Raw genomic sequence first — 26,361 nt, 5'->3', positions numbered from 1 at the left:
ACAACTATATTGTACTGGGATAAGGATAAAAATATAGATGAATGAAAAAATGTATAGAGTTCAGAAATAGAGCCACACAGTATTGCTCAACTGATTTCCAATCAAGGTACCAAGGTAACTAAACGGGCAAAAAAAACCCCACAAAAAAACAAAAACAAAAACAAACCCACAAACAAACAAAAAAAACCAAAAACAAACAAACAAAAAACCCCCACAGTCTTTTTAACAGTCACACCCAGGGCCCTTTGTCTCCCACACCTGCCCCCTCCCCTGGGGGCTAGACTGCCCCAGCACCCCTTCCCTCAGAAGGAGGCAGGGGGCAGCACCGCAGAGCAAGGGAGGGAATAGCTCTTGTCGGGGAGTGAGCCCCTGGATGCACAGCTGGGACCCCTGGAGAAACACCCACGCCCAGGAACGATGAAGGACGTGAGGTGTGAAGGGGCGCAGTCGCGAGGACTTGCTGAGCACCCCATGTCCCCGCCTAGGGGAGACACTCTGGCTTTACAGCGCGTCTCAGGAAAGTCCAGTAACAGTCCCTCCATCACACACTGAACACCGACGTCTGGCTCCAGTGAGTATGGTGTGCTGGGCGGGGGTGAGGGGTGGGGGGTGTCCTGCGGTCCTCCGAGTCCCCATCCCCGAGAGCATGGAAAGCACACTGTGCCCTGGCACTGCCGGGCAGGTACGGGTTCCCAGCACACGTGCTTTCAGACACATGCGCATGCGCACGCGAGGCTGCCTCTGCCCTGATTTATGTCCAGGCCCAGGACACCAGGCCTCCCGCATCAGCATCAGACACTGGTGTGTGCAGTTCTCTCCGCCCGCCTCCGGTTCCTCTGGTTTCAAGAAGTGCCCCCGCCCAGCTTCCCGCCCCTGTGTCCTTCTCTAGGCTCCCACCCGGTGGCACATCCCTCCACGGAAGCGCCTGCCACTGCAGTGTGAGTGCTGCTCCGGCCCGGGCAGGACAGTGACCAGCCCAGCCCAGCACAGCGGTCGGGCCAATGACCACAGGAAGGAGCCCCTCACGCAGATGGGGTGCCAGTGGGCATGGGTGCAAGGAGGGAGCGGAGGAGAAACTGGATTCAGAGCACAGAGAGACAGCAAGAGGGAACTGGGCAGAGAGCTGTGGGGTCTGCCAGGCTTGCTTCTGCATCTCTTCTCTCACGTGCACTGTCCTCCACGCTCAGGCCTGGGCCTGGCAGTGTGAACAGACCCCAGGACGAGTGGAGTCCGTTCCCAGCCAAGACCTGACTGTTTCTGTCACACACACAAGCGCTGCAGGAGTGGGGGCCACACGTTTGATCTCACCTGTTCCTGAGTCTCTTCCCCTCCACGAGGCTTAACCGAAACTGTCAGAACATGAACTCGATAGGGTCTTGGCAAAGGGCTCCTCTAATCGACTCTATTACTTCCTAATTTCTCCTCCTTTCCCTCTTGCGTGCCAAGCGAAGAGTCTGCTTCTGATTACCGGCCTTTCAGACTAGAAAGCGATCCTGGGTGACTCGTGTCTCTGGTCATTTAGCGTGCATTTGAACTCCACGCTCCTTCAATCGCTCTTGATGACTTTTGACAACAGATATGTAAATAAACAGATGCTTGATAGCTTCTCCCTTTCTTAACAGCCTCCTCGTTTTAAAAGCCCCTCCCACACTTCTGGTTCTGGTGGATAGAGGAGCAGAGGGGGGAGTCGGAGGCCTTGAATAGATTTCACAGGCACCAGCACGCGCCCCTGGAACACGGTCAGCTGGCGCGATCCTGTTTCAATAACACGGTCCTTGCATTCAGCTGAAGACGATGCGATGGAACCTGACTGTCCTCACGGCAGCTTAAAGCGGACATGAGGCAGAATGATGAACATTTAATACGTGAAAGAAATGAGGCCTCAAGATCTGTTTCCTGAATCTCTGCAGCAGCTCATCTGGTGCTCGGCCCACGAGACGCTGGAGGAGGCATTGCAGGGGCTGAGTGGAAGGCAGTGGGCACGGGGGTTCAGGCTGAATTGGCAAATAGGGGGTTGGGGTGGAAAGCAAGGAACACACTGCAGTTTGGACTTCCCCAGGGCTCTGTGTCCGCCGATGGTGTCCTATCTTCCCAGGGCACAAGCTGGAGCCCGGGGATATCCATGACTCCACCTTCAGCGTTCTCCCCATCACACTGTCCCAGTGTCACCAATAGCCCCTCATGCTCAGGGCACCATCACACAGCTCGGGCTGCATCCTAACTCTTCCTAGGGGGTTGGTACTGTGGCCTCCTAAAGGGTCACCCTCTCAGCACTGACTCCAGAATGATCTTTATGACACCAAGGTGGGCAGGCCATGCCCCATCACCTGCAGGGAAGGTAGAAGGTTCTCAGCCCTGTGCACAGGGTGCACCAGGCTCAGTGAGGACCCACGGGCCGCCCCAGTCACCTTCTTTCCAGCCTTTCTAGCCAGGACCGGGATGCCGACTGGCTTGCTGCTCAGGCCCTCACTCATATCCATGCCTTGCTTCACAGGCCCTGCCCCGCTCTGCCTGGGATGGGGTGGAGAGGAATGCTCTGCCGCTCATCATGCAGGCTCAGTTCAAAGACACTCTGCTCTATGTGCCACCCGCCTACAGAACGGGCGGCCCTCCCAACGCTCAGAGCCTCTCACTGCACCTCCCCCTGCACCTGAATCACTGCCACCCACCCCTCCCGCTGCAGCCTCCCAGCCAGATGCTCGTGCCCAGCGAATTGTGTCATTGGGAGCAACATCTTTCAAATGAGGAACTACTTAATAAAAATAAAAATGGTTACAGGGCATCTTTTTGTTTGTTTATTTAAATATTTATCTGAAGCTCCAACAAAGCATTTCCATTTCACTGTCACTGGGAGGCTAATAGTTTTGGCTAACCTTTGAGGAATTCTAAAACAGCCCATGATTAGAACGTGAGACAGCCTCTGTGTGAGCTCTGTGTGCTCAGGGAGAGGAGCTGAGACGCTTGTGAGAAGCAGCGATTTAACACTGGGATTAACAAATTACAACAGAACAGCCTATTCAAACAGCATGCGGCGCCAGCTCTGGGGAGCAGGGAAGGAAGGGGGCGGGCCCCCAAGAGCTACTGCATGAAGTCTAGGTTGATAAGTGTCTGGCCCTGTACCACGCCACGAAGCTGGCAGGGGGGTGGGTGGGACTTAGCGCTGCCTCAGTGGAGAAGCTCAGCAGGGAGGTGTTGCCATACATCATAGAGATGTATGACTCCCTCCTTTGCACATTGCTGTTTCCCAATGTCAACCACCACCTGTATGTTTGGTCCTAAGTGCCAGCCGGATGGAGGTCCCTGCCGCCACCGGACAACTTCCCTTTTCTCAGTCTTGCAACAAGTTGTTGGCTCTGTGGCAAAGTACCACACCCTAGGCTGCCCCTCATTACAAATGTCCTTGGTCCTAGCTAACCATGAGGGTCTGCCCACAGTCTTTGTGGAAGGGCAGACTGAATAAGAATTATAGGCTCATTCCAGTTGACCCCAATACTACAGTATCCAGTACCATCAAGTCTGAGGACAAGTTGACCCCATCATCACGAGAGCTTCATTCAAGCCCTCAGCTAATATCATACTCAACAGTGAAAGGCTGAAAGCTTTCCCTCGAAGATCAGCAACAAGACAAGGATTCCCACTCTTACCAGTCCTGTTCAGCATAGTACTGGAAGTCCTAGCCAGAACAATTAGGCAAGAAAAAATAATAATAAAAGGCATCCAAATTGGCAAGGAGAAGAAAAATTGACTATTTCTACCAAAACACCATTAGAATATATGCATTCTGTGAAGTTGTAGGACATGAAATCAATATACAGAAATCAGTTGCATTTCTATCCACTAACAATAAAATAGGTGAAAAAGAAAAAAAAAAACTATCCCATTTACAATTGTATCAAAAAAACAATAAAGTACTTAGGAATAAATTTAACCAAAGAGGTGAAATATCTGTTCACTAAAACATTGATGAAAAAATGAAGATACAAATGGAAAGATATCCCATGTTCATGGATCAGAAGAATTAATATTGTTAAAATGTCTATAATAACCAAAGCAATCAATTGATTCAATGCAATTTTTATCAAAGTTCCAAAGGCATTTCCCTTAGAAATTGAAAAAAAAAATCTTAAAATTAATATGGATCCACAAAAGACCCCAGATAGCCAAAGCAATCCTGAGAAAGAACTAAGCTGGATATATCACACTTCCTGATTTCAAACTATATTATAAAGTTATAGTAATAAAAACAGTATGGTACTATAACACACAGACTGATGGAATGGACTCAAGAGCCCCCAAATGAATTCTCATATATATGGTAGTTAATCTTTGAAAAGAAAGCCAAGAATACTCAATGGGAAAGGTAGTCATTTAAATAAATGGTGTTGGGAAAACTAGATAACCACACAGAGAGGATGAAAGTGGATGTTTATCTTACAGAAACCACAAAAACTAATTCAAAATGTATTAAAGACTTAAATGTAAGATCTAGAACCATAAAACTCCTAAAAGAAAACATTTTAAAAAGCTCCTAGACATTGGTCTTGGCAATGATATTTTTGGATACAACACCAGAAACACAAGCAACAAAAGCAAAAGTAAACAAATGGGACTACATCAAACTAAAAAGCTTCTGCACAGAAAAAGAAACAATAAGATGAAAAGGCAGCCTATGAAACGGGAGGAAATCTTTGCGGACCATTTATGTGGTAGAGTTTAATATCGAAACTATGTAAGGAGCTCATATAATTCAATGGTTTTAAAAGTCCAATTTGAAAAATAGGCAGATGACCTGAATAGACATTTCCAAAGAAGAAATACAAATGGCCAACAAGTACATGAAAAGATGCTCAATATCACTAGTCATCAGGGAAATGCAAATTAAAACCACAATGAGATATCACCTCGCAAGTGTTAGAATGGATCTAATAAAAAAGACAAGAGAGGGAGCTGGCGAGGAGGTGGAGAAAGGGAGCTTTTGTGTACTGCTGGTGGGAAGGTAAATTGGTGCAGCCACTATGGAAAACAGTATGAAGGCTCCTCAAAAAAAAAAAAAAAAAAAAAAAAAAAAAAATGGATTGCTGTTTGACCCAGCGACACCACTTTGGAGTACTTATCTGAAGGAAATAGGAAATGAAATCACTATCTTGAAGAGATATCCTATGTTCATTGCACCATTATTCACACTAGCCAAGATATGGAAGCAACCAAAGTGTCCGTCTATAGATAAATGGATAAAAATAATGTGTGTTTATATACAATGGAATATTATTCAGTCACGAGAAAAAATAAAATTTTGCCATTTGTGACAACATGGGGGGGGGCGGTTTGAGGGCATTATGCTCAGTGAAGTATGTCAGACAGAGAAAGACAAATACTGCGTGACCTCACTTATATGTGGAACCTGACAGCACTGAAGTCACAGAAACAGAGGAGAACGATGTCTGCCAGGGGTTGGGGTGGGGAAATGGGGAGATGTTGGTCAAAAGATACAAACTCCTAGTTATAAGATGAGTATGTTCTGGGATCTAATGTACAGCGTGGTGACTACAGCTCACAACACGCCCCCTCTGGGATCGCCACGTCACCACCAGGCAATGTCACCACTGCCTCACTGAATGTCGTTTAGTGGAATCACACTTATTAACTCTTTTGTGTCAGGCTTCTCTCACTATACCTAACGTCTGTAAAATTCACTCGTGTTGCTGCTTGCAGCGTAATTTATCCCTTTTTATTGCTGAGGACAATTCCATCGAGCGAATATACCACAATTGGTTTTTCCAATGTCATCATAATGAACTTTAGGGCTGTTCCCAGTTTTAGGAAACAAACTTTTAGGTTTGTTTCCGCTTTGATTGATAAAGCGGCTACAACCATTCTTGCACAAGCCTTTTTGTGAGCATGTTTTCATTTCTCTTGGGTAAATGCCTGGGAGGGAATTGCTGGTCACAGGGTGAGTATATATTTAACCGTATGAAAAACTGCCAAACTGTTTTCCAGAGTGGTTACCATTTGACACTACCAACAGCAAGTATGAAAGTCCATGTTGCCCGCATTGCCACAGGATTGAGTGCTATCAATCGTTTGCATGCAAACCACTTCAGTGTCACGCTATTTCATTGTGGTTTTAATTTCTATTTCCCTGATGACTAATAAGATTGAGCAAAGTTTCATGTGCTTGTTACCAGTCTTTCATCTTCTTCAGTGAAGTGTCTTTTCAAGTTTTTTTTTTTTTTCACTATAATTGACTTTTATTTCTTTCAAAGAACTACATTATTTAGAGACCATGATGGTCTTTTGACGTGTCTACTTGGTTAGGTTGCCATCTCCAGTTATTCATTCCATACTGGTGCTGTGAAGGCGTTTTGTGGATGTGATTAAAACCCATAATCAGGTGACAGGCAGGAAACATACTGTGGATAGTCAGGGCTGTGCCTGATTCATCAGTTGCTAGGTCCTGAAGACGGAGCCAGGCTTCCCCTCGCTGGGCAGCAGCCTTGCCGCCCCGCTTCCCAGCCTGCTCTGCTGACAGTCTGCCCTGAGGATGTCAGACTTGCCTGGCCAGCCCGGGACTGCAACTATGGAAGTCAACTTCTTGCAGTATCTTTTATTAATGATCTCCCACTGGTTTGTCTTTTCTGATTGAACTATACCGACACAGGGAGAAAATTTTGCTTTTTAGAAACAGTATTGCCACAGAACGTTGGTTGAAGTAGAGAATAAACAACCAAGAGAAGCTATCCGCCTAGTGAATGCAGGAAGTACAGCACCTCATAAAACTCTTTTCAAGTGTCTCATGGCATTTTTCTTGGATTGTGTCTCTACTAGAGTATTAGTAAAAGTTCTTTACATATTCTAGATAAAAGTCTTTTGTCAGATCCATGTATCGTAGATAATTTCTCCAAGATTAGGGTTGGCCTTTTTGTTTGCTTAAAGAACAAAAATATTTTTAATTTTGGAAAAAAATCCAGTTAATCAATATTTAACTTAATGGTTTGTGCAGCTTTGAGTCCTAGACACTTAGTGGATTTTCACACAGCCAAAACATGCAGATCTTAACCAACCAGCACAGAGGGGATACCAACGTAGAAGATACATAGGAGCAAAATAACCTAACAGTGTCACAAATGAGTGACACAACCTCACAGAAGAGTGTAGAGAAGGAAAAACAAGTGAAAGTTGGAAATCCGGAGGAATTAGAATACTATTTTGGTTAGATGCTGTAAAGCTAGATTCACAAACAAAACCACTGTGTTCTCTCCTGAAACGACTTAGTGTGTGCACTAGTGAAGACCAAATAAGGAAACACACTGTAGACAATGAAGGCCAGGTTTCTCACTTTCTCAGAGAAAGAAATTACAAATATGAAAGGGAGAAGACCTGTGGTTTGGGATTGAAATCAGAACTCCCACTGTGAACTTATGGTTTCCAATATACATACATACAGATCTCTGTGAGAATGTGTGAGTTAGGAAACATACATGCATGTATATAATTCCCTAGCCTAGCTCAGAACAGGCGGAGAGGCAGTGACACCCAGTAACGATTAGTACACCCACCAGGTATTGGTTCTTCAATACTTTTCTCCAGTAAAAGGAACCAGGGATTCTTGGAGAAATGAATGACTCCAGGTCTGGCAGGGGAAATACAAGATGCACCTGGAACATTCTGTGGTGCCTGAAAATAAGTAAGTGCTAAAAGAGAGAGAGGATGGGGACATATCACGGAGTCAGAGGGGCTAACCTTAAGGAGCTCTCACTGGCCACAGCTGGAAGAATGAGAGCAAGAAAATAAATAACTATAGTACTGATTGTAGTTCAAACACAGGATAAATATCTGTGAATCCACAATGATATAAACTGAATAAATAAGCAACCAGAGAAGGAACATCTCTTGCTTCTAATTCATAAATGTAGCAGAAATAGGGAAATAGAAAAGTCCCCACTAGGCAAGCACCTCTGTAGCATTGTTACCAGGAAGATCCATAAATGGACACTAAAACTAGTGGGCAAAGTTTGAGGAGGACGAGAATGTTTGCACAATGAAATGTCAGTCTATTATCTGCTCTGGGTGACTGGGTTACCTTGATAAAACCACTAACTGTCTTGATGCTCAGGTTGCCTATCTGGAAATGGGCAGGTCTGACCAGATCTCCCTGAGTCCAGCTCTCACTCCAAAGAAATGACTGCATCTCCCCTGTGGCTCTCAGGGACACACTTCCTTTTCCTTTCCTTTCTCTTCACTTCCCCTTTCTTCTTTCCTTTCCATTCCTTACCCATAATACATTTCTCTAGAAAGAGAATTTAGGTTGCTTTCTATGATAGAAAGAGAAAATTAGAAGTGAGGGGGAAGAGAGAAAATACCTCTCTTAAAAATTAACTGGGTTGCATCTGGCCATGTGGTTCAGTGATTGAGCGTGGACCCATGCACCAAGAGGTCACGGGTTTAATTCTTGGTCGGGGTGCATGCCTGGGTTTCAGGCTCGATCCCCAGCAGGGGTTGTGCAGGAGGCAGCCAATTGATGTCAATATTTCTCTCCCATTGATGTTTTTATCTCTCTCTCCCTCTCCCTTCCTCTCTTTCTAAAATCAATAAAAATATATATTTTTAAAAATCAGCAGGATAAAGAAGGGAGAGAGAAAAACATCACAAAACAGAAACATTTCCTACGACCAGAACCAACAAAGAGGGAAGTGCCGAGCTAAGGCCCGGGAGCACCATTCACAGGGGAGCAGGCATCGGCAGCCACGGTCTTCCTGCCTGTCCCTTCTGGGTCTTTCTACCACCACCTGCCCCTTCCTCACTGCAGCCACCACAGGGAGCTTCCTGTGAGGTACAGTTGGAAGCTCCTCTCTCTGGAGCTTCCCAAGTTTAACCTTATTTCTCACTGAGGAATGGGATTACGTTCCCATTAAAGGATTTTCAAGCACCAGTCAGCAGAGAGGGGGGCCACTTTCGGACAATGTGGCCTTTGCTTAGGCAGCACCCAAGCTCTGAAGGAACAAAGGTCCCTCCATCAGGTTGTCCCAGCCTTCTGGTCGTCTTCCCAACCCAACTCGACCACAGGAGTCAGAAGGTGTATCAAGATCAACATGAACTATGAACTCAGGAAATTTGGTTTCTAATCCTGTTTCCTGTCTTTGATGATCTGTCTCTGGAACAAAGTTATTGATATTTCTGTGCCATAAGTTTCTTTTTAAAAAATATATATTTTTATTGATTTCAGAGATGAAGGCAGAGGGAGTGAGAGATAGAAACATCAATGATGAGAGAGAACCATTGATCAGCTGCCTCCTGTACACCCCACACTGGGGATCGATCCCACAACACGGGTATGTTCCCTGACCAGGAATCAAACCATGACCTCCTGGTTCATAGGTCGATGCTCAACCACTGAGCCACACCAAATGGGCTGTGCCCTGAGATTTTTAGTAAAACATCTGCTGTTCAGGCCACTGTGTTACTTTTAAAGAATGTAACAAACACAACTCAGCTGTTATCTCTGCTCCCCACCCCACCCTCAAACTCCTGGAGAAGCACCAGCAAGCCAGCACGAGGTTTCCTCTCTGGATCCTTGGACAATGGCCTTTTCCCAGCTCCTCTCTGGAGCTCCCGGCTCCCAGGCGGCCAGGGCTCTTGAAGACTCGACTGCTGCAGATTCCAACAGCCCGCCCTCCAGCACCTGCTACGTGTGTGCCCTGCACCTGCCAAGGCAGGCAGCTTGCATTTCCACAGACAAGAACTCAGATAAGATTCCAAACCCAGCACGGTGACCTGAGCGTAGACGCTGTCAGTCTAAAATTATGACAGGAAGACGGCCTTTACAGAAATACTAAGATTGCATGGTGTTTTGAAGATCTAAACTTAGAGCTTCAAAGTCACATGTGCACAAAAGAGCAGTCAGGTCACACACTGACCAACAATGAAAACTGTAGGTGAAATTAATTTTTCTAAACAGAAAGCTCTGGAAAGTTACATCTCTGATAACCTTATTTCCAGCCTCTACCAATTCTCCATCCAAATATAAAATTCTGAATCAGGAAAATAACTGAAGGTTGTTGTTTCCAAGTTAGTTTGCTGCCGCTGGGTTTTGAGCGTGACCCATTTGCACTTCACCTCCCTTCTCCTTGAGACTCAGCTCCAGTGTGGCCAAGGGCAACCTACACCTCACGTTTATAAACCCTGAGGGGAGCCGCTAGTGTGGAGAGACAGACGTGCATCCATACCTGGTTACCTGCAATGATTCCCATCCCGTCTGTATTCCCATCCCTCCACCTGCCCAGCTTTCATCAAATGCACATTTGACACTAGTCATTTGTTAAACATATTGATTACTGAGGAGGGTCTGTATTTTCTCCACAGATATTTCTCCATAAAATGACCCAAGTCCTTAACAGAATATTCTCAAAGGGAGAAGTGGTTGTTCATGGGTTTTTTTTTTTTCTTCCCACTAATGGGAAATGATGCAGCCACCACGATGGGCAACGTTGGTGACGTGAGTTTGGAAAATGAGGAAGTGGGGTTTCTGAGGGAAGGTGCGGGGCTGGGCTGCCTCAGTGGCCACCCACACACCGAGGGGCATTTCCGGGCCCCGGGTGGAGTCAATTCTGGCTACACCAAGGAGGGAAAGGCATATTCTCTCATGAGGACCTAGGTCTGGACTCTCCCGGCCTGACTGCGAGCTGCTGGCCCTTAGCACTGGTTCCAGGTCAGAGGCAGAGGCACCACTGAATGTGCAGAGAGGCTCGGCAAGGCACCTCTAAAATAAAATGTGCTTTTGAGGAAAATTACAGCGCATTATTAAAGAGCTGAGGAGAAAAGGAGAGTTCTAAACCCCACTCATGTTTTTTTTGCCTCTTTAAAAGATTCTCAACAAAATCGCATGGTTATTCTTACAGAACCCTGGCATTCTAGATGAGATCACCCACTTTTGGATACTGTCCAAAGACTCTGGTCCAGACTCTGTTTGGGTCAGACATTCAAACTGCTGGACGGACCATTTTATTTCAAGAGACATGAAATTAATGAAGGCAGACCTAAGCCAACAGACAGCTAGCTGAACAAAAAGCTGAGCCAAAATACAATCTAAAATACGGAAGTCAATATTCTTTCCTCTACCCTGGTAGGTTTTGTCCTAATTTAGCGCTTAGCTCGTTCTTCCCTGCGCTAACCTAGTGGCCTTTATCCCAAGGCAGGGGCATGTCTTAAACGTCTTTGCGCTTTTCCCACGCTTGGTCCTAGAAAACGGGATTGCTCGGCGACTATTTAATTGCCTTGACTATTTAACTGTTTAATTGATTTAATTAATGGTAGTAACTAAGATGATTAACATGAGTACAAAGTTTACCATTTTAAAAAATGCTTTTTAAGAAACATATGCTATGTGATTCTATCCTTGTGACAAGTCTGTATGTGCCTATTCTTACCCCAAATTTATAGTTGTAGAAGCAGAGGCTCAGCATGGCAAAGTATTATCTGATTCTAAAATCCTTGTATTTCTTCACCTCGCCACATGCCTACGATTTTTTTTTAATGTTCAAAAACCACACCCATCTGTGTGTGTGTAAAGGTTTTCTTTGCTCAAAAATCAGAAGATCAACACTTGTGAACAATTTGTTCTCTGGCAGAGAACAGTTATGGGCAGAAAATAGCTCTGGGTATTGAAAAAGCACCGAAGAGCATCTAATATCATGCTGAAATAGAATTAAAAGTAAGTGTTTTACAGTGGACCTATGTTTCTCCTGCCAATAAAATAAAAATATGAAAAGGAGATGTCAGATTTCCTAATCCTGAAGATAAAGCATGAAAACGTTGAGGAAATAAAGTGTTGGGAAAACGGGTGTGCAGAGAGGGGACCCCTGGGAAGGACAGTTTGGTTCAGCGCTTGTGGAGAACAATCTGGCAGCGTGTCAAGTCGAAAATCTGCACACGGTTAGGCATGCTCACTATGGCGCTCTCTACAGTAACCGAAAAGCTAGAAACATCAGAAGCGGTAAAGTAGCATCGCCTGGTTCGAAAACTCTTGCTTTTCATTTTGTGATCATGTTCTTACATGAAAAGAATGACATCTTATATTATTAAGTGGAAATGTTGGATAAAACATTATAGTAATCTCTTTTTTGTATTTTGTTTTAAAAAATATATCAATGCCAAAACTACTGAACACGTTTTGCTTTCAGATGCTGTATTAATTATCTATTGTTGTGCAACAAATTATCTCCAAATTTAGCATCTGAAAAAAAATAACTTTTATTCTCTGACATGATTTCTGAGGGTTAGGAATCTGGGTATGTCTTGATTGGGTGCTTCTGGCTCAGGCTCTCTCATGAGGTGGCTGTCAAGTTGTCAACTGCTCCAGTCCTTGCCATCTCCGAAGACATGCATAGGGCTGGAGGAAACCCTTCCATGCCCGTTCACTCAGGTCTTGGCAAGAAGGCTCAGTGCCTTGCCACATGGGCTGCTCATGACACTTTCCCCAAGTGAGGGGAGGGAGGGGGAAGAGGAGGAAGGAAGGAGCTAAGACAGAAGCCACAGTGTTTTTATAACACAGTCTCAGAAAAGACACCATCACTTGGGCTGTGTTCTATTGGTCAGTGTGGGGCCTATATTAGCGTGTCACTACCTTGAGGCAGGGCCACTGAAGGCCATCTTGGGCTGTGCCTGTCATAGCTCATCCTCACTCTTGCCCAAAGCCCACAAAAGTCTCATCCCATTACAGCACCAGTTAAAATCCCATAATCCCATAATCTAAATCCAGTCTATGTGCACATGAGGCTCCTCAGATGTCATTCCTTCAGGACAGTTCCTCTTAGTTTAAAGTCTGTTGACTGAAGAGACAAGTCATCTGTCCCCTGGCCGGCCAACATGCAAAAGTAGAATAATGGTAAGGTAGTCACCATTTATACTCTTGCCCATAAAGAAAGAAAAATGGGAGGCATACAGGGGCTAGTAAGCCACAGAAATTCTGAAATCAAGCTGAACAAATGTCAGAAGTTCCTTGACTGGGTGTGTCCCACTGAGCCCAGTTCTTATTGTCCATGGCTCTTGGACTCACCCTCTGGGCTCTTGGTTCTTCCCTCCTGGACTTCCAACCTCCAGAACTGTGAGAATACAAATTCCTGCTGTTTAAGCCACGCCCCCCCCCCCCAATCTCTGTCATTGTGCTATGGCAGCCCAAGCAGACTAATTCATCCTTCTGAAAGATATCTGAAAACGTCTTGCTATTGCCCAATCCAAATTTACTCTTCTTTTTAAAAATCATTTTTGATGCATATAACTACACATTAATGTATATAATTTGTTTCTGTATAAAATGCATGTGATTAGATTTGTTCCTAATCTAATCTGAGAGTCTGTGCTTTCACTCAAAGAATTGAAACCTTTCATTTCATGTTAGGGCCCATTTCAGATCTAACCTCCACCTTCTAGAGGTGGAATCCCAAGGGGTTTATGACTGTAGGATGGAAATGTGACAGAAGATGCCTCTCGTGGCTAACTGTGGACTGAATTTAGGGATCACATTGTAATGGGAAAGTTGTGTTCAAGGAATCACCAGATCAGTGCATTTCAAGATCAAATCCTTACTCTTCGGGGTCAGGGAGCAGAGACTTGCACTTAGCCCAATCACAGAAGAGACAAAGGGGACCTCACAATGACAAGGAACCAGATTTCAGAAAGCGATCCCTGGGAGCAGGCAGCCGTGGGAACTCTGCAGCTCCCTGCGCAGCCTCAGTGTAGGTCACCAGGAGCAGCACAGGGTCTCCGAGGCCTCCGAGAACAGAGAACGCGCTTTCTCACTCGTCCTTCGTTGCTCTGTCTCCGATCACACAAACTTCTGGTCACTTAGTTATCTTTTCTATGTCTTCTGTGGTGATTTGCATAACAAGCATCCTGTGTCTAGTACCCATGTTAACTTTCCATTTAATAAAACATGTATTTTAATCTAAGTTTCTCTAATGATCAAAGTCAGAGCAAAACAATGTCTTTTGCCTACCCTGCAATTAAAGTAAGAAGCTGAGCAAGTTTTTACTTTACTTTAGCTTTTATCTTACCCTAAAATTTATTATAAACCCAATCTATTATATAATCAACCAGTCAAGGTTTTTTTTTTAAATTCATGTTTTTCCCAAAAACATTTTTAGCTTCTGAACTTTGTAACTATATTTTAAAAACACAGGGACTACCAATCCTTTTATATCTTGACTTCCTTATATTTAAGTTATTAATTTTGATTTTTTTGTTTGTTTTAGAGAGGAAGAGGGAGAGAGAGAAAAAGACATCAATGTGAGAGAGAAACAACAGTCTGTTGCCTTCCGTATGCACCTGACTAGGGATCGAATCCACAATCTGGGTATGTGTCCTGAACAGGAATCAAACCTGCCACCTTCTGGTGTATGGGTGATGCTCAAACCAACCGAGATACCCAGCCAAGGTGAATTTTTATTTATTTATTTTTTTAGTGTCCTGTAGAGTAAGTCTTTGAATAATTTTTAAGGAAGGCCAAATGGGTGAAATTGCTTCTGATTCTTAGATATCTGAAAATGTCTTCCCACTGCCTGGACTCATGGGTTAAATTTGGCTTGGAATGGCACGCTCAGATCATGAAGTTTCCTCTTTAGAGAAGCAGATATTTCTCCATTTGGAGCTGGTGAATAAAAACGGGAGCTAGCCTTATTTTTTCCCTTTGTAGGTAAACTGTTCCTTTCTGTCTGGTTGCTCATATGATAATGTCTTTTCTCTAGATATGGGCATTCCCTCCTCCTACCCCCCCCCCCCCATCAAAATCTTGATTTTTTTTTTTTATACTAAGGGTAATACTTTCTATTACATCTGTGATTATTATTTCTGCTCCGTTTGTTCCAGCATTTTCAGGAGGATCTGTTATCCACAGTTTGGATTTATACTACTTTCACTCTGTGTCTGTTATGATCTCTTGCCATTCCATCTGTATACTAAACACAGTCTTGGAAAGCGGGTTCATAGATTATATTTTGTCCATTGTCAAGTCTGCTCGCTGGTGCAACTGTAGCATTTTTGTCTTTGCATCCTTCTCTCATTTTGGCTGTCTCCATGATTGATCAGGGCAGGTTACCTGGAGTGACTTAGACTCACCTGCAGGGTGGCATCGGGCAGGGCCTGACCTCAGATCTGTATGAGGAGGAGGGCCTGCCTTGGGCCGCCCTGGCCCAGTCCCCAGCAGGTATCATCAATCTGGCTCTGATGCACCAGGTTGGAGCCAAAGCACGATGTGCTCCCAGGGATGCTCGGCCTCCAGAGCGTTTCCTAAGGGAACATCTATCCCCATGTGGTACTCATCCTCCTCCCTCTACTCCGAGGTGTACGGGAAGTTGTGATCTTGGAATCCATGTGAAAACGAAAGGAGGCATGCATGGGGCCCCCATTTTGGCCCTCTTGGAGCCTTATTCCCATGCAGAGGGTAACAGTGGTCTGGTTTCAGGTTACAAGAGCCCGGCCCCTGAGCCTGGCAGAGGTTGGGATAAGCAGATCCTCTCTTGGGTCTGGTTGTCTATTCAGTGTTGTGATGAGAAGATAAAACAGATGTTGCTGGGGTGGGGACCAGCCCCACAGGCACTGTACTTGGTGAACATTCCCTTTAGATTTCTATCAACGCTCATGCTAGGTTTGTGTCTTTGCAGAGAGTCACGAGTGTTTTCATAGGAAAGAGTGCATCTCAGGCCAATCCAATGGTTAATTTTGACATATGCCTGGCACACTTCCCCCCAGAGAACAATGCACTCGTTATACATAGAGACAATGACTTTTCAATCCCAATTAGGGCCCCAGATTACTTCATTCACCAACTCCCGTGGCAGCCAAATGCTGCTGGCGGGTGGGATCCTGAAGATGGGCACCAAGGGTTCCACTACAGCGTGGGGGCCTCCAGCGCAGGCAGGCGGTCAGCGCAGTGGCCGGCAGGGAGTCCGTCTGTTCCCCGGAGCTTGTCTTTACACTGATTCCGCCCCGACCACAATCAGCAGACAGATCACCAGTAAGAATGTGTCTTACTCACATCAAGATGGAAAGTATAACATGATGTATCCTTACCTTGTAACACATTCTGGCCACCAAACCCCGCTGAAGAACCCTTTCGCGAAAATTCACAGCTTTCCACAGAAAGGTGAGATTACTGACTGTGTCCGTGTTCAATCCCAGGAAACTGAAGGAAAAACACAGTGACCATCATTCTTATTTGTCCTCACCAAGGAACACATCTGAAAGAAATAGACGGGGCTTGTGTTTTCTAAAGGGATTTTCTTCCAGTGGAGAAGTGGTGTCAGTGTATAACCGCGCCCTTGGTTCGTGCTTCCGCCAGTCTTTGCCTCATGAATGTGTGGCTCTAGTTTATCTACATGGTGGTCCTCACGGTATAAAGATAATTTGGTTTCCTGCTTTTCCCACTATAGTTGTTTTATAAGTAATGTTCAATATTTTATATAGTCTTTCTTCACTCACAACTATATAACGTCCATCAAGTGGGTTTTCCCTAATTTGATCACCATTGTTGGGCATGTGGTATAATAATGATGATATGTGAACATTATTAATAAAATATACTTGTCACAAAATTTTTGTCAATGAATACTATTTCTTATATGCATCATGTGTCAGGCGCTGGGCTAATTACTGCTGTGAATTATTCAGTGATTCAATCATTCTACGATGAAGTTATGATAATCATTCAATGTAGAGTCTGAGAAACTGAGGCTCAGCAAGATGTGGGAACCTCCTCAAGGTCACATGGGCAGAACACACTCAAGCTTGGGTTTTGTCCCGGGGGACACTCGGATTAAGGGAAGAGGAGCAGGAGGGGCAGTGAGGGGTGTGGGCAAGCACACGGTAGGGCGTGCCACAGAGAGGGTGGCTTTCTTCAGCACAGAGATGCCCATCTTCCCCATCGGGCCAATGAGGAAATGGAGGCACAGAGGAGTTGAGACTTAGGCACAAACAGACTCCAAACACCCAGTGTGGGAGCCGTGCCCTGCCTCCCTCGCCTCGTCTCAACGACTGAGCCCTCCTGCAGTCCAGAGGGGGCACATGGGTGTCCACGCAATGGCGGCTAATTGGAGGGATTTCAGAGCAACAGGAAGTTCCCAGCCCATCTTTCCTTACATCCCCGTCTCCTCATGTGCATGTCCTGTGACTGCCATCCTGCTGCTGCAGTAGGGTGCGAGCTCCGCATGGCTGAGAACCCATCACTCTGGACCGCCAGTGCCCAGGGAGGTGCCCAGGTCACAGGTGGATGACAAAGGCTTTTCTTAATATAAGTAATAATCAGAGCAAGTAAGGTTTGGGGACTTACGCAGAACAAAGACAGACTGAATCAGAACGTCTGACTGTGTGGGAGAGAGATGTGTACTGTTTTGGAGGTTAATAACCGAAACAAAAATAAATGGACTGGAACTTTCCAAATATTTACAATTGGAAAACTGCCTTTGGCGCATCTCAAGTCTGTCCTGGAACATGTGCTGGGAGCAGAGGGTTGCACATGGGTGAGGGGCTGTTATGCTCTTGGAGTGAGGAGGCCCCGCTCCGCTGTCAGGAAAGGAGAGGAGAGGAGAGGAGGGGAGGGGAAGGGAGGGGAGGGGAGAGGAGAGGAGAGAGAGAGGAGAGGAGAGGGGAGGGGAGGGGAGGGGAGGGGAGGAGAGGAGAGGAGAGGAGAGGAGAGGAGAGGGAAAAGAGGAGGGGAGGGGAGAGAGAGGAGAGGAGAGGAAGGGAGGGGAGGGGAGAGGAGAGAGAAAGGAGGGAAAGGGAGGGGAGGAGAGGAGAGGAGAGGAGAGGAGAGAGAGAGGAGAGGAGGGAGAGAAGAGGAGGGGAGGGGAAATGAGGAGAGGAGAGGAGAGGAGAGGAGAGGAGAGGAGAGGAGAGGAGAGGAGAGGAGAGGAGAGATTCCTGAGCAAATGGAACTGGTGCCGATGGAGACAGTTCTGTCCTTTCACCCCTTGTATGTGGGAAAATTTCAAACTAACCACCTGGGCCAAGGCTATGGGAACTATGAAATGCCCACTCAGGACCAGGCATAGTGAAAAGATGCACTGACTCCATAGAGGGTGCAGGACAAACTGAGACATTAAAACTGAGAGGTACGTGAGACAGTCCTGGGATGCAGGGGCTGATGAGAGAGACTATGGTATGAACAGACAGGAGTCTTCTGAGCAGTAGGAAAAAAGGGAAAGAAGGACAGAGTATAGCTTTCTTAATTCCACTTCATGCCACCAGTTGTGGAAAGTCACACACTGTCATTTATGTGTTTCCCCTGTTTTTAATCAGGATTGTAAGATTATATTTTCTAATGAACAGTTTCCTTAGAAATTAGTTCAATACATTTGGGTTATGGAGATCAATAATCTGCCTCCAAATAAAAACAATAATTTTAAAAATACACAAAGAAAAAATACATGTAAGCTGCTCAAAAGTAGAATAAAGGAGACAATACATTTATGAGCATAAATCAATGAAGTAGGAAAGAGAGGTAGGACAGAGCAGATCAATAAAGGAAAAAGCTGGTTGTTTTAGAAAATATAAACTAGAAAAACATCTGATGAGATAAAACTGTACAACAATACAGAAGAGAAGACACACAAATAATTTTAGCAATGTCAAATGGGAGATAACTACAGACTAGTGAAAGCAAAACAGGTAATTAGAGAATAGTATGAAGAACCTTATGCCAATAAATTAAAAAACAAATGGACAAATTTCTAGAAAAATACCATTTACTATAACTGACACAAAAAAGTCTAAATGGCCTTAAAATAATTAAATGAATTAAATCAGTAGTTTGTTTAAATATTCCCCCAGGCACAGATAGGTTTCAATTAACTTATAAATTCTTCCACAGAATAAGAAACTATCTACTCCCACAACAACTTTATGAGACCAGAAAAGCTGGCTATAAATTCCAATCAGGAAAGTAAGAGAATGGGAAACAGTATGCCAGTCAATGTACAGAAACCCTAACAAAGCTCTGGCCAGGTGGCTCAGTTGATTGAAGTGTCACCTATACACCAAAAGGTTGTGGGTTTGATTCCCCATCAGGGCAAATACCTAGATTTCTGGTTCGATCCCCAGCCGGGGTGCATACAGGAAGCAACTGATCAACGTTCCTGACATGGATGTTTCTTTCTCTCTCCCTTCCTCCCTTTAAAATCAATAAAAACATATCCTCAGGTGAGGATTTAAAAAAAAAAAAAAAGACACCATAAGAAAAAATCTAAAAGAAGCCACAAACTTGGAGAATATCATTGTAACATTTATAACAACAAAGGACAAAAAACCCCTAACAGTCCACAAGAATAAGAGCAAGGCCCTGGCCACGTAGCTCAGTTGGTTGGAGCATCATCCCAATACATGTAGGTTTCGCATTCAATTCCTGGTCAGGGTGCATGTAAGAGCATATAATGAATGCATAAAGAAGTGGAACGACAAATGGATATTTTTCTCTCTCTGAAGTCAATAAAGCCCTAGCCGGTTTGGCTTAGTGGACAGAGCATCAGCCTGTTCAACCTGTTCGCAGGGTCCCAGGTTCCATTCCGGTCAAGGGCATATGCCTCGGTTGCAAGCTCCCGGCCCTGGCTGGGGGCACGTGGGAGGCAACCGATCGATGTGTCTCCTTCACATCGGTGTTTCTCTCTGTCTCTCCCTCTCCCTTCCACTCTCTCTAAAAATCGATGGAAAAATATCCTCGGGTGAGAATTAAAAATAATAAATAAATAAATAAATAAATAAATAAATAAATAAATATTAAAAAGAAAATAATAAGACAAAAAATAGAAAAATTGGCAACACACATGAACAGGCATTTCACATTAGAAGAAACATAAATGGCAATAAACATGTGAAAGCACGCCCAACTCTCACAGCAACAGAAAAATGCACTGTAAAGTCAGTGAGAGACCTTTTCCTTACGCTGTATTGACAAAAAGTAAGTCTCATAAGGCCAAGTGTTGGCACGGAAAGGTCTTCACAGGACACGTGCTGCTGGCAGGTATGAGCTGCACAGTCACGTTAGAAAGCAACCTGGCCCCAGCGGGTGACGTGGAACACTGACCTCTAGGCAATACATACTGCGGAGGAGGGTTTTCCAAACAGCAGACTGAAAATCACCAACGAGTCATGAAATCAGTTTAAAGGATTGAGATCAGAATTTTTTTAAAATTTAAAAACATCCGAAAGCAGGATGAGCAAATAGGATAAGCATCGTTTCATGGCGTGTTTACGTCAGTTGGGCCTGTTGGGTGGGGTGCTCAGTGGATGTGTGGGTGTGACAGTGACGTCAAATGTCTTTCTTTTTCTGAGTCATGGCAGCTAAATGGGAAAACCCTGTAGGAACTCTGGATCATTTCTCCTGAAAACGTGGACAAGGTTCCTTCATAAGAGCTTTTTGCAAAATATCGAAAACACAGCCTGATTGGCCGCTGGAGATGAGAACGGTAAGTAGATGATGGTGTGTGCACGTGGTGAAATGTAGTGAGTGAGGAGAGCTCTTCAGTTACACATAACAGCTTGGATGGATCTTAGAAACAGAATCCTGAGTGACAACAGGCAGCCTCAGAATTCCACATACTTCACACCTTATTCATCAAGTTTAAAGTCCATACTAAAAAAAATCAATAAAGACAACCAAAAGCATGATCCAGAAGCCAGACTGTCTGGGCTCAACTCCTAGCTCCACCCTTCATTAACATGCCACCTAGGGCAACATCCTTAACCTCTGAGCCTCAGTTTCTCGTCTGTGAAATGGAAATAATAACCTACCTCATGTTTTTATAATTAAAACCTATAAAGGGCTCAGAACAGTGAACACGCAATAAAGAAGGAGCACAGTAGAAAGAACAGAATTAGCATCATTACGGTTTTTAAGTTGGGGAGTGGGTCCACGAGCGTTCATTTTACATATTCGTGTATTTTTGTACATAAACCAAGTAGTACACATTTCAATCGAGCGAGCTGCCATGACAAGGCTCTGTGTTCTTGGGCTCAATAATAAGACACTGAGGGCCGAGGATGGTGACAGCCTGAGCAGTTTCGTACCTGGTTCTGAGCTGGTCACCCCCAGACTCGGCCCAGCTTCGGGCAGGCTAACAAGTGGCCTTTCTCCATCTGCCTAGTGTGTTGAGCCAGCAGTTCCCGCACCACAACCTGCGTACAGAGTTACCATTTGTCAGTCATTTGTCCAAAATGTAAAAAATACCAGTGCCTTCACATGCTACAGCCCGGTGAGTTCTAGTTGCTTCTAGTAAACTCCCTGCAAGGAACCAATGACCTCCTCCTTCCAGGGTCCCGTCTGCCCCACAACAAACGAGTGGAGCTTACCATCCACTCTCATCCCTCCCAACGTGGCCAGCAGCTCCCTCTCCTCCGGGACCCCAGGCACAAATGCTGGTCCCAGTGCCACTTACTTCAGCTGCCACTTCAGATAAAACCAACTTGCCTTTCCTGGACCAGTCAGACATTTGGTCTGTTTTCTTTCGTGCCTCTGACAGTCTATGGCTGATTAGGTTTGGGTGGAAAAAGCATTAAAATGTACACGTAAAACCATCTCCATCCATCTCCTCCCTCATTCTCTTTAAAGCTATGATTTGGTCTGAACGTACTGCATGCTCTTCCAGGTTTGTTAAAGATGCTCGTGGCTAGCCTTCGGCAGAGCCAGGCCCAGCTGGTGGCAGCAGCTGCCAGGCCTGTCAGGGAGGCCACCTTGGCCCACCCTGCCCACGAGCCTCCAGCTGACCGCCTTGGTGAGAGCGGCCCAGGCAAGGCCAGCAAGGAATCGCACTGGGTGACCCCGCCCAAACGACCCACAGAACCATGAGCTAACAACTGTGACTTGTTTTAAGCTACTAAACTTGGGGATGGTTTATTATGCAGGAATACATAGCTGATTCATTCTCCTACAAAACCAGTGTCAGAATATTTCCTTCTTTGTTTTATATACGTTCATGTTTTGTATAGAGATGCTATAAAGTATATATGCCTTTGACCAGCAGTATATCATAAGTAGTATTTTTGGTTCACATTGCTGTTTCGAATTCTAGCTATCTGTTTAATGGCTATATGTTCAGTTAGATATTTAGGCTGTTTCCAATTATATAGTGTCACTAATACCTTGACATCAGTACATTCCAACAAAGAGCACTGCCCTCTTTCTGGTTGTCACCTAAGGATAAATCCATGAATCAGCCGACACGGAGGTTTTGGTAAAGGCCATCCTGCCTATATGAGGGATGCTGGTAGCTCCTCCAGTCATGTGACTGCGAAGCTCTCCTGGCAGTGGTGGCAGAGCCAGGTGTGCAATTATTGGACAGTGTCACACCATGTCCTGTCCAATGCCATGTGGCCAAACAGAAGCAGCGGACTGACAACCCAGAGCCTCATGCAGTTACACCGGAGATTTCAGGTTCTCCCCACCCCGGCCTGTGGGAGGACAACACTCCCTGCCCCCTGAAGCCAGAGGTGGCCACAGGGCCCACTTTAGGCAAGTGACATGCAAGCTGGTGTGATGCTCCCACTTGTGACTGCTCCCTAACTCTGGCTTCAGTCTATATCCGAGGCTGCCATGCCAATTCCATGTATAAATGTGGCATTTTTAGGTCTTACAATGTTGTCAGGTTTATTATAAACTAGACCCAGTGCACAAATTTGTGCACGGGTGAGGGTTCCTTGGCCTGGCTGGGGATCAGAGCCGATCAAGGCCGTCTCGCCCAGTCCCAAATGGGGCCAAAGGGGGTTGGCTGGTGGGGGAGGGACCACAGGAGGGCTCCAGGGTGTGTCCGGCCCTCTCGCCCAGTCCCAATCAGCCAAACCCCAGCAGCAAGCTAACCTACCAGTGGGAGTGTCTGCCCCCTGGTGGTCAGTGTGGGTCATAGCAACTGGTCAAGCAGTCGACCAAACGGTTGACCAATGGGTTGGACACTTAGCATATTATGCTTTTTATTATATAGGACTAGAGGCCCAGTGCAGGAAATTCGTGCACTGTGGGGGGGGGGGGTCCCTCAGCCCAGCCTGTGCCCTCTCACAGTCCAGGACCCCTTAGGGGATGTCTACCTGCCGGCTTGGGATCGGGCCTAAGCCGGCAGTTGGATATCCCTCTCACAGTATGGGATCCCTCTTTCAGTCTGGACCCCTAGCTCCTTACCGCCTGCCTGTTTGCTGCTCCTTACCACTGGGCTCACTGGTCCTTAGCACTGCCACAGAGGCGGGAGAGGCTCCCACCACCACCACTGTGCCACCAGCCATGAGCTCAGCTTTTGGCTTAGCGGTGCTCCCCCTGTGGGAGCACACTGACCACCAGGGGGCAGCTCCTGTGTTGAGCTTCTGCCCCCTGGTGGTCAGTGCGCATCATTCTGCCGGTCATTCCACTGTTCAGTCAACTTGCATATTAGGGTTTTATTATATAGGATTACTTTCCTTTTGTTTCTTTTGAGTATTGTCTTGAATTCTTGAATTTATGCCTCTAGATAAATTATACTATCTATGATTTCATTTCAGGATAATAAAGGGGTGTCACAAAATATTGTGACACAGGAGCATTGTCCTGTACAACGAATGGTACTGGGTTCAATTCCCAGTTGGGGCACATACCTAGGTTGCAGGTTCAATCCCCAGACCCAGATGGGGTGAGTGCAGGAGGCAACCAATCAATGTTTCTCTCTCACTTCGATGTTTCTCTCTCTCTCCCTTTGCCTCTCTCTAAAAATCAATGAACATGTCCTTTGGTGAGAATTTAAAAATAATAATTTATTTATTTATTTATTAAAAAGAGGGCATCCGGCCTAATAAGTTTAAGAATCCTTGTATTAGGGATCGAAGGACGTGAACATTAGTATGGCTGCTATACAAAATAAAGGTGAAAATCAAAACATCTCCAGCAGAGGCAAAAATGGAGGGAGATTGGTGAATTTTAACTAGAATTAAAATTATAATTCAAATTACATTAGTAATCCAGTTTTGTTTCACTGACACATCACTAGGATTAACACTTATATTCTTTTTATTTTTTCTAATCTGTTAAGTTTATGATGGCTGTACCTCTAACTCCCTCTTGGTACAAGAGCACTGTCATCCCAAGAATTAAATTTTGCTTTCTCTTTACCTCATACCTTTATCTTTCTTCATTTGTCTTCTTGCCGTTATTGCTACCGGATGACATAGAGCACAACAACCTGTGTATGGCCTCCTGTTTTTCTACTGCTGGAAGGTGAATGCTGGGAGGTCAGAGTGTCCACCGTGTGCTGTCCAAGGGCGCACAGCCGCGCACTGCAAGCTGAGCAATCTTTCCTGAACCCAGGGCTGAATAATAGACCCCCTTCCTGTGTCCAGTATCTCATCCAATCTAACCAATTCCTGAATAACTTCCTTCTGCTTTGGAATGACATAATTATCCAGTTCAGGCGCTAAACACAACGGAAAAAATCACTGGGCCCTGGCTGATTTCACAAAAGCAGATTTTTTTTGCTCCTTTCTTTTCTCTTTGCCTCTTGCTTTTGGCATCTTTCCTCCTTTTCTAGGTCATGAGACAAGAAAACATGATTTTAAAAATGAGTTTATTTTCTGCTGCTGAAGCTCCTGTGGTGAAAGATTAAATGATTGAAGCCATCAGCTACCATGGGATTTGGGGATAACACTCTCTAGATCCAATACTTCACTTGATAAATGACCAGGGGAAGACAAAGATAGAGCAGTCACCTTCTCTATTGGGCGTCCAATGAAGACGAGCTCGCTTCACCTAGGAGATGTGTCCAGAATACACTATAATGTACTATGTGTGCATACATACACAATATATGTACTATATACTAATACCAACATGCTACATGCTACATACTAATATACTGTATACACACACGTATACCCATATAAGTATTTTTAACTTTCTATTTTAAAATAATTATAGATCCCCAAAAAGTTAGAATAGCACAGAGAGGTATTACTGTCCAGTCATCACCCAGATTACCCCAAAAGTGAGATCTCACATGACAGCAGCAATTATCCAAACCAGGAAGTGCAATAGCATTTTTATACATTCAATGTTCCCGTTGTGCTGGGGATCTCGTTATTTAAAAATGAACTGAAAAGTAGATCACTCTGCAACGCGAAGTATCCTTTTTGCAATACAAGTAATTACCTCCTTATCTAAGCCTGGGGTTTTTAATACTTATACCATATTTTCCCAAGATGACTGGTGACGCTATTTCTCGCTAGGTGATTGTTTTTGTGGCTGAGCCATTCTCCAGTTCTGCACGTGAATTCCCTCCGCCGCCCTCTGCGCGTGATTAATCCCCGGCGGCTGAGCCTGGTGCACCTGTTCCCGAGCCTTCTCCGGAGAACTCTAGGGGCCTGAGCAGTCAGCACAGCGACATCCTTCCCTCTGGAAAAGATCCACCTGCAGGTGGAATCACGCTCATCTACAGCCTTGGAAACTCTGAGTCTAGGCAGTTGTGCAAAAAATGACATCATAAGCATGCATTCATAATGGATATCATATGTATCAGGCCACGGCAATCAGGTAACATCAACAAGAGTGAGTTTTTAGGTCAAATGGCTTTTCAAGGCATCTATGAAGCAACTAGCATTTCCATGCATGCAGCATCTCACTGATTTATGCCAGGCTCAGTGAAACTTGGATTAAAAAGTCTAAAAGGTAGGGTCTAGTGCCAAGGCAGAAACACACAGAGCCAATGAGAATAGAAACAGGTGTCTAAGCAAAGCCACCAGACCTCACCCACTCTGCGACCAGGACAAGCCAGGCAGTGGGGTTGCACTCAGGTGTGAGCCACAGAGGGCGATGGAGTCATTCAGAGTGGCAGTACTTATGGCATTGGGGACCCAAATAATGCCGAGCAGGACTGGCCACAAAATTTGGGGCCCAGTGCAAACTGTACGACTATCCAGCTTTCACCCCAGGAAGCTGGATCTGGTCCCCGGGGTCCCAGTAGGACCATTAGACACGAATGTACCTGCATGTCCTGCATCTGTATTACATCTACATCCGGCCACCTCGGTGCCTGAGGGCAGCCCAGGTGTCACCCGGGTATAAGGTTGAAGGAAAGACCAAGTGGATGTGACTCACCACCAAGCATTCTAGCGCTTCATTTCTGTTAGATGCTGAACAACACATCAAAATAAGATTCTTTGAGGAGAATTTTTAAAGATTGCCTAACTAGAAGAAATGAATGAGATAGGGAGGGCCAGGGAGGGGAAAGAACTGCTTTAAAACACATAAACCAACACGTATACTGCTCGGAGTAATTGCTGGGCCTTAAACATGAATTTGAAATTTATTTCTGAGGATGGATGTGTCCAAAGCAGTGATTTAAGCCCTGCAAAAATTCATGCACTTCCCAAATG

General features: G+C 45.2%; 1 protein-coding gene across 1 annotated transcript in view; it reads right to left on the bottom strand.

Annotated features, from left to right (window-relative positions):
• ACOXL (acyl-CoA oxidase like) overlaps positions 1–26,361 on the bottom strand; it is a gene marked incomplete at both ends in the record, with an annotated part of 252,564 nt that overhangs the window by 68,081 nt on the left and 158,122 nt on the right. The window contains 4 exon segments of the mRNA XM_079792227.1: positions 16,063–16,174; positions 21,049–21,091; positions 21,094–21,114; positions 21,117–21,156. Coding sequence (XP_079648353.1) covers positions 16,063–16,174; positions 21,049–21,091; positions 21,094–21,114; positions 21,117–21,156 — 216 coding nt within the window.

This window comes from Cnephaeus nilssonii (genome assembly GCF_951640355.1).
Source record: "Cnephaeus nilssonii genome assembly, chromosome: 15".
Lineage (NCBI taxonomy): Eukaryota > Metazoa > Chordata > Mammalia > Chiroptera > Vespertilionidae > Cnephaeus > Cnephaeus nilssonii.
This window is presented reverse-complemented; position numbering and strand designations above follow the sequence as displayed.